The sequence below is a fragment of the Limulus polyphemus genome, unplaced genomic scaffold (genome assembly GCF_000517525.1).
Source record: "Limulus polyphemus unplaced genomic scaffold, Limulus_polyphemus-2.1.2 Scaffold1144, whole genome shotgun sequence".
NCBI classification, from domain to species: Eukaryota; Metazoa; Arthropoda; class Merostomata; order Xiphosura; family Limulidae; genus Limulus; species Limulus polyphemus.
This window is the reverse complement of record NW_013666754.1, coordinates 67,378-85,679: the sequence shown is the minus strand read 5'-3', so window position 1 is coordinate 85,679 and position 18,302 is coordinate 67,378. Positions and strand designations below refer to the sequence as shown.

At 30.1% G+C, this 18,302-nt stretch overlaps 1 protein-coding gene and 1 long non-coding RNA gene across 3 annotated transcripts in view; one reads left to right on the top strand and one right to left on the bottom strand.

The window, feature by feature from the left end:
- Positions 1–6,146: 6,146 nt before the first annotated feature.
- Positions 6,147–7,445, top strand: LOC111086495. The gene is made up of 2 exons (XR_002611213.1): positions 6,147–6,228; positions 6,802–7,445. It is a non-coding gene; the product is annotated as an uncharacterized LOC111086495 (long non-coding RNA).
- Positions 7,428–18,302, bottom strand: part of LOC106462335 (importin subunit alpha-7-like) — a 51,282-nt gene continuing 40,407 nt past the window's right edge. For both annotated transcript variants that reach the window (XM_013922249.2, XM_022389561.1), the window contains exons 8-13: positions 17,974–18,073; positions 15,173–15,336; positions 14,628–14,832; positions 13,317–13,444; positions 11,681–11,856; positions 7,428–11,028 (exon numbers count right to left, since the gene is read on the bottom strand). In XM_013922249.2, coding sequence (XP_013777703.1) covers positions 10,835–11,028; positions 11,681–11,856; positions 13,317–13,444; positions 14,628–14,832; positions 15,173–15,336; positions 17,974–18,073 — 967 coding nt within the window. In that variant the 3' untranslated portion in view covers positions 7,428–10,834. The remainder of the gene's footprint in view (positions 11,029–11,680; positions 11,857–13,316; positions 13,445–14,627; positions 14,833–15,172; positions 15,337–17,973; positions 18,074–18,302) is intronic.

Here is an 18,302-nt window from a genome sequence, read left to right as displayed (position 1 = left end):
TAGGAGATAATTATTTTTAAATCAAAATAACTGCCAAGAACAACAACAACAGCGGTAATATAAAGTGTGTGTTTTGTACTCGCAGAGAGCGAAATTATCGAGATTTTGAATCGCTGTGATTTATAGCGTGTATTATAAAAGTTGTTAAGTTTAAAGTGACGAGAAACGTACTGATTGTGGAACGACCTATGTACCAAAAGTTTCTATCGAGAAAGAATAAACTGGTTTAATCAAGAAAGGGCTTGTATCGCTGAAGTTCCTCGGAAAGAATTTCTATCGGGAATTAACAAACAAGCAGATATGTAACAATAGGCAGTTTGGAAAACTTACAATCAAACACAAAATACATAACACTGTACCCATTGCAAATCACATAATAAGAGCTCTGTTAATCATTTCGAAAATAGGTGGCGTGTAATTACAGGGGCCAAATGTCATGATGCTAAAGTCATAAAAACATTCTTAAGTGTTGAAAGTAGTTTTAGCTCTGCTTTTATCCCATAGCTTCTTTTTCTGCCAGTAGTCTAAAGCAATGTGTAGTGACTTAAACCATCATGAAATCTTTCAATGTATCTAGAGATTTGTCCATGCATGGCAATTAAAATGCAATGATATATATTACAACTAAACCTGCTTAAGTTGACACAGAACCTGAACCTAACTTTTTCTTCCCTCTGGTGGTTGAATAATCTAATTTTTTAGCGGCTGATCTATTTTACTGCTGGCTACGCTTCTAGAACTTCAAGAAAGCCTGCATGACAGTGGCATTATGGGAAACTCGTCTTCGTTAGCTAAATGATGTTGGCTTAAGGTTATTCTTCCCAGACAGCAATCTGATTCAACATATACATCTGGGAACCCCAATTAGAAATCTTTTGAGATTTATTTGCTAATGCGAGCTCAAAACGTTTGTACAATATTCAACCAGTAAACTCAGATGACATTGGCAACCATGTATTTGCATGCCAATGTACTTTGACTAAATAAAACTAGTTACACTGCTGTTTTCAGGAACTTGTTTTTAAAATACTGTACCAGTGATCATTTCAACCGGCAACATTACTCTATAGTACCATAATTGCAAAAAATAACAGAAATTTATATTGTCCTCGAAAAGATAAATATCTAAGAAAATGTGGCTTGGTTTTTTTCCAATGAAAACAGTGTATCTCAGATATTCCTTCTATCACAGCATTAGCTGGTGGTGCAAACTGAGACTGTATTTGCGAAACACCACAAACAAACTTGCATATTTAACAGGATTGCAATATTATTTCTACATTTTTTCTTTGCGGTTTCATCAGTGAACTGTAGGTCACCTAGTATACAGGTTATACTTGCAGATAAGTTGTGTAGGATGACCAAATATATAATTCCAAGATCTGTAGTAATCATTATCTCCTAGTAGCCATATCTTATCAACCCACCAATGACCACCATCACAGTCCAACTAATCTTGCAGTAAATCCGGCACAAAAGCATTACTATCTGGAAGTAGCCATGAAGTGTAGAGACAGGAGGAGGACTGGTTGTGTGAAGGGACACTCCACCCTCCCGATTAGAATAGGAAGTCTGCTAACTACACATAAAGCTGTCACCGACTTGGACAGCCTTGGCCTGAGCACACAACATCATCATGCCACTACGAGAGCCAGTCACTAGTCGACTGTTATCTTAGAGGGTCTCTTGATGGGATTGAGATGAGGAGAATCTGATCTCTTGCTTGCCTTTGATTAAGGTATATATCTTATATATTTTACTGTGAATACATTTAAAGTGTTGGATATATGTGTGTGTGTGTTTGTGTAGCTCTGCGTCTTTCTTTTATTTTAGTTTGTCCTGGTTGATTATTGATTATTAAAGGATTTTTCATTATGTCGAGGTTGTCATCCATTGTTAAAGGTTATCTTGAGTGTTTCTCTAAATTTTTATATTTATTATTTTCAGATTGTTTTCACTGTCAAAGGGTTTTCTTTCTATTACTTTATTATTTCATTATATGTTGTATTTTAATTTTATGATTTGCCTTAAATAATTTATTGTTTATTTTAATTATTTAGTATGTTTCATTGTTAGATATACATTACTGTTTCAGTTTAAGTTTAATGAAAGTGTTAAATTTAGTTATTTTTAGAAGTGATAGTTTATTGCAGGTTTGTTTACGTAACTGTTTGTGAATTATACCTTGTGTAGATCAATAGTTATAAACTGATTATTATTATATTATTTTTATTAGAACCTTCTGAGTTTTTCTCGTTCTTTTAATTGTTTATTATTGTAACATAATATCTAGTAGTGTGTACAACGTTCTAGACGTTGTACACACTACAATTTAATTCGATAGTTAGATCTAGTCTGCGTGATTGTGAATTTAGCCATAAAAAGTGTATAGTGGCGATTTTTAAAGTGAATTTGTCCCAGATTGTATTGTAATAACAGAGTATAGAATAATAATTCGTCTTATCAATTGTGTTCTAAAGTAATTGAACCAGCCTGAGTGGGCTTTGACGAAAAAGAGACAATTATTTAAAGCTCTGGATATAACTGTGATAACTAACAGTGTAACGAACAAATTGAGAAAGAAGAAATAGAGAGAGGGGAGAAACTGGAAATAAAGATAATAAGAGCTCAAACTGAGATTGCCAAGCTCACCCAACAGAAAGATAGGAGACCCATAACTGACAATGGGGTCAGGTCCAGCTGACCCAAGCTTCCTAAATTTGATGAACAGAAAAACGACATGGACGCTTTCTTGGATAGATATAAAAGATTTGCCCAAAGTCAGAACTGGGACAGAAGTGACTGGGTAGTCTGTGTCAGCCCCCTTCTTACAGGAAAAGGTTTACATATGTACGTGGACAGGATCTTAGAAGATGCCATGGACTATGACAAGTTAAAAGTGGCCCTGATGAAACACTATGAACATATCAAGGAAGGTCTTTGCCAGACGTTCAGAGAAGTCAAACGTAACACTGGAGTTTGTGGTACGTCTGTGGTGATACTTCACAAGTTGGACTGACATGGCCAAGTGTGAAGATAGTTGTAAAGGTCTGGCAGATCTACTAATATGTGAGCAGTTTATGATCACGTGTCACTTAGAGAGAGCATCAAAATACGTGGACGAGATGACCAAGCTCGTATAATGGTATATGGAATCCCATGGAGGGAGTATAATTGGTGCTCCCTCTCAGTGACATGAAACCCCATTTTGTCCTGTACAGTAAGTTATTGTATTTTAGTAATTTGAAAACTGGAAACAATCGCATTTTTATAGAATTATGTATAAAATAATCATTGTTTTTTATATTGTTGCTGCGTCAGCGAGGTCACGTGACTAGTGTCACGCCACGTTTCTAGAACTATCCTGTTCCTTCGGGAGTGCTCTAGCATTTGCTAGATTGGGGGGTGGTCTGGTATATATAAGACGGTCACAACGTGACGACAATGTGTGTGTAGGTAATGAGTAATTGAACTGCAGTCATAAAGTATTGTTGAAGTTAACGTTCGTTGATATAGCGTTTGTTATAGAGCGACTGTTGAAAATAAGTGTATCGTAAAACACTTCATTAAAAATGCTAGTTGTTGAAGACATTTTTTTAACCTCAGTCTTGTCATTTTGCCATATATCCCGTTGCTAGATTAATTTTTTGGCACGTGTACAATGTTCAGTTTTAAAAACTCACAATATTGTTACGTCTCCGTTCGTTAATTGATTTTTCGTAACTTCGTTCCGATGAAACTTTAGCGACACAAGTCCTTTCTTAATAAAACTTGTTTATTCAAACGAAATAAGATAATGCCAAAATTCATAAAACTGGATTGCAATATCAAAAACAAACACTAAAATGGAGTATCAACTTGCGAAGACTAAAGAGAAGATACTGAATATTGTAATTCGACAAAAAAGAAGTTTCATCTCCGAGAAAGAAAAAAAAAGATTGTATTTATTGCAGTTAGCTTTATCTAAGGAAGGGAATGAAGACTGGACGGAATGGGAAAGGAAGTCATGGATAAATATACAAAAAACATTGCTACATCTAAAACTACGTTGGACAAAAACTATTAATTCAGAAAAAAAGTGAATGATGAACATTATAAACTAGATTCATTGCCAGATAAGTACAATAGTTTTTTAAATAACCCTAGAGTCATACATAAATCTGATTTAATACTAAATGATAAACAGATTGATGTTTTAAACAGAGGTTTAAATTTCTCATTTGGTCCAAATAAAGGTTTTAAAAAAGATATCATAACTGAAATTGAGACTAACTTGAAAAAATTAAATGTTGAAAAATGTATATTATTAGAAGTGAGTGTTGCACTTTATTAAATAATTTTAACTTCAATAATAAAAAGGACTTTGAAATTTTGAAAAATTTAAAGGAACAAGATGTCATTTGCAAGGCTGATATTCTGAATAAAAATTATTACGATTCTAAAGTTGAAGAAAGGATGGTCCTTATCAGAACATTAAACTTAACCCTAAAAATAAATTTCATACAATAGATAAAGAAAAAATTAAGTTGTATGAATCTAACACCTTATGAAAAGCAAAGTTTAATTCCCAGTAACTTTATTTTATCTAGATTACATGCTTTGCCTAAAGTTAATAAGATTGGTAATAGTTTCAGACTTACTGTATCCAACATTAAGAGTACAACTTATAATGTTGCAAAATTTATATCTAAAAATTTCTCATTTTTAAGGGTTTGTTTGTTTTGAAGTTAAGCACAAAGCTACACAGTGGACTATCTGTACTCCGCCCACCACGGGTATCGTTGTAAATCCGCAGACATGCCACTGGGAGGCCATTTTTAAGGGATAAAAATAGATAGACAGTTAAGAATTCGTTTGAATTTGTCGAAAGAATTGAGCATATAATTTTAAATCAAAAATATATTTTGGTGCTATTTGATGTTGTGTCAATTTCACCAAAGTACCTGTGAAAAAAACCTATTGAATGTTTTGAGAAAAAAACTGAAAGAAAATAATAATTCAATCTTAGAAATAATGGATATAATTAACCTGGTACAAGTATGTGTTGAAAACTCATTTTTTCCAGATTAATAACGAAGTTTATAAACAGAACGAGGGTTTAGCAATGGATTCTCCTTTACTCCGTTATTGTGTGATTTATTTATGGACAGTTTTAAAGTGAAGCACTAGAAAAAGCAGATACAAAACTTGAAGTTTGGTTAACGTATCTAGATGACACATTTTTGATTTGGCGGTATAGTAAAGATGAAATAGCTAATTTTGCTAATTACCTTAATAACATTGATAGTCCCATAAGATTTAATTATGAAGTTGAAATAAATGGTTGTTTACCTTTTTGGATGTTTTATTGAGTGAGTAAAAATAAGGATAAATTGGAAACTACCATTTATCGTAAACCTTTCTCTGTAATTATTTCGCCACATCAACAATCTTGTCACACTACATCTCAAAAAACTTGTTTTTTTTACACTTATGTGGATAGAATATTAAAATTATGTTGTAAACAGGATGATATCAATAATGAGTTACTGTTAATTAAGCACATAGCAGTGGAAAGAGGTTTTAATCCAGATTTTGTTGACAGAGTTGTCATAAAACTAAAAAAACAGGGATAAAAATATTAAGTTAAAACCATTTACGAAAAAAGTAAGAATGTTTAGTACTATCATATATATATCTGGTTTATCTTGTCATTTAATGAAAAAATTTAAATAAAAACAAATAAATATTTTCCCGATATACAAATAAACAATGTCTGCGAAATTCTTAATACAACTAAGATAAAATTGATTTAATGGAAAAATTTGGCATATATAAAATATTATGTGAATTTAAAAAGTTTACATAGGACAAACTGGAAAAAAATTAAAATTCAGACTGAATGAACATAAAAGAAATGTTAAAATAATACTATCACTATTTCACCTTTAGCAGAACATGTTAGTTAAACTAATCACACAATTCAATGGGAAAAGTTATTATTTTAGCATAAGCTGGAAATTTAATTGATACGAATATACGTGAATCTACTGAGATAATTAAATGTAAAAGAAGTAAATTTAAATTACTGAATAAGGATAATGGACCTGATGGAAATATTGTCAGCAGATGGCGTGAAATTCTTTAATATGTAAGTTGATGTTTTGATAATTGTATAATGTCGAAACATGTAGTGTGTGAGATTGCTTTCCAGTTTCAAGGATTTTTTACTACATTTTATCCTGTACAGTAAGTTATTGTATTTTGATAACTTGGTTACTGGAAACAATCTTATTTTTCTAGAATGGTGTATAAGATAATCGTTGATTTTTAAAAATTGCGAGAATTTAAGATTGAACATTACACACTTGCCAAAACATTTTTTTTTAAAACTTTATTTGTTAAATAAGCACTAAGTCAATTTTATTCAATATCTGATTGTTATCTCAATACCAAATGCATTAATAACTGAACCTATAGATGAATAACATAGAAACTAGCACATACCTTGAAATAATTGCTAGTACCAAATAACGAAAATTTCTTTAAAATCTTTCTCATGGGCTTTTTTTTTCATACACTGCTTATAAAAGTAAATATTACATTACTTTCTCTGAAGCACTAGTAAAAATATTATAAAAAAAAATGATCTCAAAATAATTTCTGGGATTATGTTACAAAACTTTTTTTAAATATCTCTTTCATCGGTTTTTACCACGTGCTGCTTATAAAAGTTTAAGTGTTCCATTATTTTTGCAGTATAACACTAGAAGAAAAAAAAAGGTCTATAAAAATTTCTCAACTATCAATTCTTTTTTTGAGTCCTGCAGCCACTTAAGACCATCCGGACACTTTAGATGCTGATATTTCATTGGTGACTCGGGAAGCTTTACCTGGTCATACTCATCTCCCCTCCAAGCAGCCATCCCTAATTCAGTAATGAAAAACTAGAGGGAAGGCAGATAGTCAACACCACCAACTCTTGTACCAACATACAGTGGGATTGACCATCCCATTATATCACCTCCAGGTTTTAAAGAACAAGCATGTTCAGCAACGGGTAGTCAAACCCATGACCTGCACATTGTGAGTTGAGCTCCCTAACCACCAGGCCCAAACTATGAATACCACAAGCTTTATGGAATTAGATATTTATAAACACTGATGAGTTATTAACAAATTCACAGCCACACAAGAAAAAAAGACTTTTATAAACAATCATTTTAATTTTTTTACAATATAAGTACTTTGCAATTTCTTTATTTTGAATTCATCTCATCAACTAGTGTTTTTATCATGAATAATAGTTACCACTTTTTGCTGCTATGAATTGAAGTTTTTCCTGGTCAACTGTGATAAAACTTAAAAAGAGACAATCAACTGATTCAAATTACTATGTGAAATATTGGAATATAATTCAATCAATATAATACACACATGAAAATAAATGTAATTTTACAATTTTATTATTTGTCTGGCTAACTTTTCTTTTTGGAAACAAATAAATACAATCACAGTAGAACACTGAAATGGTAGGCTACAAGTTTGCAGGACTGAGAATACAAGAATGGTCACTTTTTGGAAAGAAAAGGCACCTCATTTGAAGTTTGGAAAACAATATTTTTCTCATATTATGATTGTATTTTAGTAACAATATCAATTTCATCAAGTTCAAATTCAAAAAAGGGTATTCACAGCCTATAAATTAAGTTAATATATATTTTAACATATTCACAACATATAATCCAATTTTTTAAATAATTATTTGCCTGGTACACAATTTCACATTTAAGACTTTAGATTATAGGAGGAGAAAAAATCTTTACTATAACTGTTTTCATAAAACTTTATGCTAGTTGATGTAGTACAGGAACATTACTGAAAGAACTAAAATGTAGTAATGTTAGTGAAAATAATCTCATTCAACTAAACAAATTAAAATAAAAACTTAGAATATGCAACAAAAGATATTATAAAGCATTTTTATTTTGGAAAGTTAAAATAAACTACATATAATATCCTGTGCAATGTGATGAACATGTCGCATATAACTTGGAAGATAATGTATTTTTTACTTTTAAAATATAAAATGTGATCAAAAATGAATTGCCGTGCTAAATTATTATACAAAAAGATAGAAAAAAAATTATCATTTTAAGTATTACAGAATAAGGATTGTATTAACATGTAAAAAAAAAAGATTTTACAGACTATAAAATGTGAGCAACTTAAATAATTTATTGAATCAAAATAAAAAAATACAAATTTAATAATTTCTCATAACTCTTACATAGTTAGGACCAAAGAAAAAGTACAAACAACATGAATACTAAAGATTTACAAGAAGATAGTATTCTCTTTAATATCATTCTTTACAAATTGATATCTTTGTTAAGAATGACAATACCATCAAAAACATGTGTCTAGATTTATAAAACTAATCTGTTATTTAAATCTAGTATTCCCAATTAATTTTTTCCTCAAGTCTTTGTAATAATAATTTTTTTCTTTAAAACACTCTAATCTACTTAAGCTAGCATTTATTTTTGTTTTTTTATACACCTAATTTGTACTGATTATTATGGTTTTCACGTGAGAAACCACACTGTTAATTTTGTTCCTTAATCTTTAGAAGTAATTGATCTTAATAAAAACTTCAACATTGCTGCTCTACAGTTTTTTCAATTTAATAATCTAAGCTGAAGGGAAAATATTTTTGTTTTACTATAAAAATGCCCATTATACAATAAGCAGTAAGTACATTTTTGGAGAAAAAAAAAATGTGTGTGTGTATGTGTGGATATTACAAATATTGTTGGCAAACAAACATTTAAAAAAAAGAGAGCACACCAAAAATTAATTCTTTATTAATGAAAACTAAAATACTTATAAACATTAGCACTTCATTAAAGTAGGATTGAAAAATAACTTAAAATATTGTATAGTAATACATGATACATAATATTAAAAGTCTAGCAGTTTTACTAGACTGTATGGCATTTTTTATTTGGCAATAAATTATTCATTACTTTAAGATAATTGAATTTTTTTACATTAACAATTTTTACAGAAACTTGTTTCCAGAAACTACTGTCCAATTGAGCACTTTATTAAACTTTCCTTTTTATTATATACAATTAGAAATAGCACATTGCAGGTAGTTACTATTATCACTGTATAAATATTTTATTATCTAACAAATCATAATTAAAATGATGACAGACTATGTTAGGAGAAGCAGTAGCTTATTTTGTAAGATCAAAGCAAATTTTTTCCAGAAACAAACTGCTTACAAATAGATTAGTAGTGTTGTAGTTTGCAAATATGATAAAAATGAAATGAACTGTTGAAAGAATTTCTAAAATAAGCTAAGTCTCTCTCTCTCTTTTTTTTTAATACTGCAGAAAACTTCCCAAAAAGTGTGTCAGTAATCTGGTTTTGTCTAAGTTCAAACGTTTACCTATCTCATATCAGTAAATGGCTCAAGTACAAAAGTTTAATGTATACAATATTTTAGAAATTCTAATAGGCCATTAAAATTTCTCATTACTATAAAAGTGGTTATCATTGTTCCTTCACTCCTATAATTATCATATGACTAATAACCATATCAAAGGTTTTCAAGTAGTTATGTGGAAACATGTAAACTCAATGGCCAACATTAATTATTTTTAATTTTTTTATACAAGAAAAAATTCATACTAAATTTCCAATTTGTTCATGTAAAATAATATGATTGGTTCTTATCATGTAATCATATTCTAGGCTGTACATTGTATGAATTGTTAATCTCAATTTCAGTGAAAAGTTAATTACACATCATGGTTATAATTATAATGATGCCAAATTCATGTACCAAATTCAAGGTGTGCAGATATCAACCATAAATTTGGTAGTTGCATAAAAGTGAAAAACATATATGTTAAGAACTACCTGTGAAGATGTTTGTATTGCTGGTAATCAAAACACAACCTTTGATAAGACTTACTTATTCAACAAGCATGAGTCCTGTCACATACAAAAAGCAGCATAATGAAAATATCATAGTCAAGTTTTTTCAAAATATAAAACATGCAAACTGTGTTGTAAACAAATGCTGTACTGCCTCTTTCAATGTCTTCAAATCCCTCATTACAGATTTAAAACATAATATTCATCTTTCAGGAATCCAATTAATTTGGCTGAGAAAATATGCTCATGTGCAAATAGAAGTATAGTCTCCATCACTATTATAAAAACATTAAGTTCCTTTTGTATTGTGCTGATTCAAAAAGCATCTAAACTTAATAAAAACATCTATAACATCAAATTATTGTTATTTTTATACTACTGAACAGCCATCAAGCTTTGACAAACACATAGTAACTATATATTATGCACAGATAATAAATGGACAATAGTTAATATTTTTATGAAGTTTTGTTTTATATTTCATAAAACACTGGGGTAACAATTAAATATAGTTTACAAAAAAATCAGGCATATTTATAACTATCATTAATTCCTACTTCAACAACTAAACTGGATGTTATGTAACTAACAACAAAAGCCGTAACTACAGAGAAGATAATGAACATCAACTGTGAATATGTTATTAAACATTCCAGCTGTGATCACTTCAAAACATAATATTACTAACAATAAAAAGTAAGAACAATGTTTGTAGGAAATTATCTTCTTTCCATGCCTTAGCCTCTTCAATCGGGACTACGTTGCAGCAAAAACTCGTGTAAGTTGAATGTCTTGTTACTCATTAGATGTTCAGCAGAAACTATGCAGACATACACTAAAATTGAATTGAGTTACATTTTAGAAGAGAAGTTTTTATTTTATTCTAAAGTGACCAATACTTCTGCTAGAAGTTGTATCCTCCAACAGGGACATTGTTGTCAGGGGTATCAAACTGAAACTGCTGAGTTTCTTCACTCACAGTGGGCACAAGATGAGAATCTTCTTCTTCTGTTCCAAAGTACCGTTCAATTATATCAAAAGCTGTCTGGTAGATTTCCATATTTTCGTGAGATTGAAGAAACTCAATCTTATCAAGTCCTGGTGATTTTAAAGGAAAAAATATTGTATGCAGAAAAAATTATTATAAACATTTTACCAATTATTACATCTGGCTATATTAGTATACTCTGCAATACAAAAGTAATTTTTTTGCTTTTGAAATAACAGCATCAAGTAACGTTCAGAATGAAAAAAACAAAGTATGCATAATAATAATAATTTTTTAAGTACCTTTTACTTTCTACTTGTTACATTTGTTCATTATTGATTTGCAAAGTTTCCTTTCTAATATCTCTTGTATAATTGTTTTGTGAATATATTTTTTATATAGCATTTTGGCAGCATCAAAACCAGAAAATCCACAATATGCATCTCAATTTTTTTATAGCACAAATCAACCAAGGTCTCATCAAGAAAAGTTTTCTCTACCAGTAACTGAGAAGCCTTTACCTCAGCTCAACAAGTCTGAATATAAAATATACTGAAATACTGTACTTTGTCATATTTATTATATTATCTGTTTATAAGTCTGTTAATACAAGAAAAGTTTTATTCAATTCAAATATACGTGGGTAACTTCTCAAAATACTCAAAAACTTTATAGTTTACTTGGCATCGGTTGTAAAACAAATAAATTGTAAGATCTTTTACAAAGTAAATCAAAGGTTGTCCTAGAGAAAAACAAACATACCATAACATCCCTCAATCATTACAGCATATGGATTGACTCCTCCATGATCCTTAGCATCCAGCTCTCCTAACTTTAGAATATTTTCTAATCCATTTAGCGCAACCTGCACAATTTTGGGATCCATCACTGTCAGTAATTCACACAATGGAGGGATACATCCTTCTTGGATGAGATATCTAGTGACACAAAAAGTAGATGAAAATAATTTCCAATTATGATATGAAATATGATGATGACAGAAATGTATGATATGCACACTTATAAAGACAAGAGATTCATGAAGTGTTTTCAAAACTTTCAAAGGACCCATGACCAAAAGTATAAAGATACCATGAACTGTTTCAATACTTAGACAGTGAAAAGTAAACTGAGGAATATTAGTTTAACAATATTAGTTACATAATTAGAAAAATATTGCCCAATTAATACATTTGGCAAAAAATGGATGAACCAAGTAATAAATACCGAGATAACCTTTTCACTTCAAGTGTACAGTATTTTAACCAGCAATATATGCTTGGTCATTAAACTGGACATTGAAATTAACACTTACACAGTATTATGTTGTATAGAACTTGACTAAATGACTGTTTCTGTACATCCCCCAAAGTGTATCAACATACATATAAAGCAACAGTACAAAATTATCTTGAAAAGAAAGTAACTTAAAATCCCTGACTTTATTTGTGTAAACTTAACACATTTTTATCTACTTTTTTTGTAAGAAACCTCAAAATAGTTACCCCAAAAAATATATGACCAGAAAAAGCATATTAAGTGTATACCTATACAAGTAACTAATTTTAAAAAACTTTATGACTTACATAGAAATTGTTTATCTCATTTGGTTATACTTCTCAATGATAAATATCTTGACTTCCAGTAACATGTTTTTAAAAACTATTCATTGCATGAATGACATTCAATGAGTATTTCAGTTCTGCCTAATGATGTGTTTTAAGGTACGAGTTGAATAAAACTCTCACAATTGTTTGCAATAAGTGAATGTTGAAGTTCCATCAGTTGTTATTTTAGATCTATCTGTAGCATACTACAGGTTGTTTTTTTACAGAAACAATTTGTCTTTAAGTGTAACACAGTAGTCTTGTCTATAATGTAAGATTATAAAAAAAAAATAGAAACATTTTCTACCAAAGAGAATATTCAAATAACATTTGGAAACAAGCCCTCATCAATGCACATCACATGAAAATAGTAATACTGCATAACCTATGTGAAGGTAACATGCTAATTGGTACAATCCAACAAATGACAGTCAATCAGAATTGTATTGAAGTCATATTTGTATAACAAAACAATAAATCCATAAAAGCTTACTCAGAGACACTTTATACAGACTATAACTGCCACTAAAGCTTAAACTTTTTATATTAAGTGTCTATATTAAGTCTACACTCTGTTAATTCTGGATTGTTTTTGTTAAACTAATTGGAAACTATAAATCCTTTTAATCTAAAGTTAATCAGTAGCAATATGGATCACTTCAACCTCAATTATCACTTCCAAAGTTACGAGTTGTCTAGTAATTTAAACTACGAAAACAATTTTCACATGTTAAATACATAATAATAAGTATTAGAACGTAATAATACTGTGAAGAGCAAAAAGATCTTGCCTGATTTGTTCTGGAGAACCACCAGACGTAGCATTTGTTATAGCCCAAGCAGCTTCTTTACGAGTTTTAAATTCAGCTTTTCCCAAGATATCAATTATAGCAGGAAATATATTAGTGTCAATCACTGCCTATGAAATATAACAACAGATCAAAATAAGGTTAGCTGATTGCAACTTAATACCATTGACTTAAATAACAAAGAGAGTGGAACAATGATTTTAACAAATATCTTTCATTGTGACAAATTAGACTTTAAAAGATTCTGGTTTTAGCTAAAGCACATACTAGTTAAATAAACAGTTACTCAAGATATACATATTCCACACAGCTCTTTACCCAAGCTACAGCAGTTAAAAATGTCTGCACTATAATTCAGAGAGTACAAGAAAGATGGGATTATGTTTCAGCAGACTTTTAGACAGATGGCATTTTGATAATGAGTTGACTGTACCAAGAGCATCACACATTAAAGCAGTGAGAATGCTGCATTTATATCTGCCATACCGAGATTTTTGCATGCTCCGATTTCATAGCACTTTTTGTCGCTTCACTGGTTCGGATTTTTTAAACTTTTAGTTCAACCATTCACCACTAGCAATGCTAGCTTATGTGCTAGTATTTCCAGAAGATACTTAACATCTGTATAAAATAATAATTATAATAAATTATATAAATGCATTATAGAGGGGAAACATCACATAATACAAAACAAACACTTTCATGAAATGAGCTCAAGTTCACTGTGTGTATCTTATCAATATGACCCAATAATAAAAACCATACCAACCAAGATGGATCTCCTCCACCCCTGCAAGACATTGGACAGAAGTTTGCAAAAAAGTCTCAAGAACCAACCTACTCCCCAACAATTTCATTTTCACCAGGCTATATTCCTCTTTTGAACTACATAAAGATTCATCTGACTTTTTGAAACTAAAAGACTTTGTTTTTTAATTCAGATGTATTACTATACATACATATTTCATATGCTTCTTGCCAACAATTTATATCTAACCTCAACTTTAAACCATACAAATATGTTCTAAATCAGTCATACAGATATAGATTTAGTTCCAAATCACTGCATTACCATTGGTTGAGTGTTTGACATTATAAAGAACTACTACACTAAACTAAGGAGCCTGCAGTTTTAAAGGATACCCTTTAAAGTCTAGTGAAAAGTGCAAAAAAATACTACTTCAGAAAAATACCACATAAAAAATACAAAAGGCATCCTTGACTACTGATATATGAACTTTGTGTTGTATCATAATGAATAAGTAACAAAATATCTACAGAACAAGTAAATACCTGTATCTGTTGTCTATTTCCTGCTGTGATATTTGATATCGTCCAACATGCCTCTTTCCGAATAGACTCTTTAGCTGATGAAAGTAAGTGAAGAAGACAGGGGAGCACATTACAGTTTAACATTAACTGAGTCTGGATGTCATCTCCTGTCACTATATTTCCTACAGCTCTCAGAGCAGCTGACACAACAATATTGTTAGAATACCTATAGAAAAAAAAACCCAAGAAAACTGGATGTCTTTAGTAAATTTTCCTCAATTATTTTAAAACAAAATCTACACTAGCTATATTAAATAGAGGGTTATAAGCATTTCACAATTCAAATATAGCTTCTTTTTTTATACTTAGATTACATCAGTGGAGCTGTTGGTATTCTAGAATTTCAACATCACAACAAAGGTAGCTCATAAAATATCTAGGTAGGTCAGACTAGGGTTAGTGTACCTATAGTTAATGTACTAAATGTAGGCTTATATATATAATTAATGTCCCACTGATAACTCAAAAAATGCTGTACATCACAGTAAAACTTAAAAGTATCTCACATTAGCAATTCTACAAGTCTTCTACAAACTCCAGCATCAATAACTGCTTGTATCTTTTCATTGGGACCATCAGAAAGGTATGACAAGGCCCAGCAGGCATCACCAAGTACACTTGAATCACTGTGAAACAGCAAGTGTGCCAGAACAGGTAGACAAGGTGTAACCTTGCAGAATATAAATATTTCTTAATTATGAGAATAACTCAACAAATGTATATACACACACACACACATATTTAGAGAGAGAGGAATAAGAGTTAAAACTACAGGAACAAATGTTTAACACACATGATATTAAATACTTTCTGGTTTTCTACTGACATGTCATGAGAACTTGTATATACATAAATGTTTACAGTACTTAAAATCCAAATGTTTTGTGTGTAACATAAGCAAAAAATAAAAATATAGCCTAAAAACCATTTCTAAAAATCTTAAAAAAAAGGTTATAATAATTCATGAACATCTCCAATTAAAAATCAAACAAACATAGCATTGTTTGACATATTTAAAATAGCAATATGATGTCAGGATTAGATTTCAGCAGCCAGTTCTCCATATATGTTTTTAATAGGATGGTTCAGATGCAAACCCAAATCTATAAAATACTGTAGGTACACATAAGCACATGAATGTCTTCAGAGATATATCTGTGGTTTTGACTCAATAAAATGAAACTAGTATTCACACAAAGAGTATGGTAGCTCAAATATACTTCTTTGAATCTCAAGCAGTAAAACATCAAACAATGCTCATCTCCCAACATTCACCTTCACAACCCACTAGAATCACAAATATACATTAAAAAAGTTCATCCTCCTCAATATGTACTAATTCAAAATCTGCCATATGTGGTTGGTTAAAATATAACAAAACCAAGAGAATGATCTGTGACTCAACAAGAAAAATGTCTATATATACTGTCTTTTTATCTTTAATGTTGATCAACACCACTATATTCTAGTTGCTAGAAAATTACTTTGATAATTAGGATTAAAATGTATCCCAAAATCTCATTCTAATACACGGTGATAATAGGTAGGCAGACAATAATTTATAAGCATGTCAAAACATATAGTACGTTCCACCATTAATAAAACTGTTCTTTATGCTTATAACTCGTTCTTTGCCTACTTAATATTATATTAGCATAATGTGCTTCCTTACTCAAGTAATACACTGTGCATAAAAACTTCATCCTTCCAAGGAAAATGAATACATGATCACTCTACTAAAAAATCAAGGTACAGCAGATGAAAAAAAAAATCATGCCAAGTATATAGTGATCATATTGTAAAAGAAAAACTATTTACAGTGGTTGTTCAAACACAATACAGTGAACTAAAATACAACAAAAAGCGAACATTATAATACACAACAATTTAAACATACTGAACATTTGGATGAATATAACAGTTCTTATTTGTCATATAAAATTTGTAACATTCTCGTCAGAGATGAAAACAAAAGCATTAAGAGTTAAAAATACCTTTCCAGTACCAAAGTTATTAGTAAGACTGGGTTTTAGTCTATGTTTGAACAATTACTTTCATGTGTAATTCCCATTAAGAGTTAACAATACCTTTCCAGTACCAAAGTTATTGTTAAGACTGGGTTTTAGTCTATGTTTGAACAATTACTTTCATGTGTAATTCCCATTAAGAGTTAACAATACCTTTCCAGTACCAAAGTTATTAGTAAGACTGTGTTTTAGTCTATGTTTGAACAATTAATTTCATGTGTAATTCCCATTAAGAGTTAACAATACCTTTCCAGTATCAAAGTTATTAGTAAGACTGGGTTTTAGTCTATGTTTGAACAATTACTTTCATGTGTAATTCCCATTAAGAAACCTTCTACTTTATAAGCATTATGAATAAGCAGAGAATGGATGTAAAAATGGAAAGGTATTAATTCTCTTGTACAGTTCTGTTTCTGTGTCTTTGTGCTGAGAACACTTAACATATGTGAGAAATTGTTACTTAATACTTTTATTAGTGGTTTACAAAAACTAATCTTACATGAACCAGTAATGTACGGCACAAACTGTTCCTACTGAATGCTTATCTTGGTTATTAATAAAAACTGCCACTTCTCAGAACTAGCACACAATTATGCGACATGTTAGTAAATACATAATATATCTTACGGCGTTACCGTTAAACCTAATAATTGCTAGAGAATAATTTTATCCAAGAAGTATCCGATTCTTTTGTATGGTTGACGTTAAACTACACTTTGGATATTTGTTAGTTTTCTGGGTGTAATTAGTTACTCTGGTATGTTTCAAAGATTTAGTTGCACATACCATATACAACATAATGCGCAACAATCAATTAAAAAAAAAGGTAAATACTCCAACTTAATAATGGAGAATTACTATCTTAATAGTACAATGGTTTACATCAGTTGTAAACACTTAATAACTATATAATTAAAAAATTCTTTAATACATTTCTCACTGTGCAGATTCTTAAACATCTTCCAGCTTTCTACGTTTAGACACCAGAACAATAAGTATTAAATAAACTGGCACTAAAAGAATATTTGATTTGTAGAACTGAACATTTGACAACAAAGAAAAAACAACACATACACACACAATACTTATACTTCTTATTGTACTAACTTCACTTTAGTGTTGTAACTGTATATTTAACATTTAAATGCCATTGATTTAAATGGTTTCATTTGTGGTAAAATTTGCAAAGATACTGTAAGTACACAAATGCTTCAATGTGGAAAGAAAAAAACGTTTTTCCATACATTTATAAACTTTTAAGTCGCAATATAAATACTTACTTCTTCAAACTTTGGAGGAGGGTTTTTACCACGACATAGGTTAGAAAGAGCCCAAACTGCATTTCTTGTCATGGATATTCTTTTTGATTTATTTATAAGTCTTTGAAAAAACATACAGTACATAGAATTAAAACATATGAAAGTATGATTTATTTACCAATTTTTATGATTCAAGAATATTTTTTTGTTAAACATTAAACACTCCATTTACATATGCTTATTATCCAGCAAGTAAAGATAATCTACATCAAGAAAATATCATAGTAAACATAGGAAGGTAATAATGACCTAAGTACATTATGTTGAATATAGAAAATATATTTTCACTA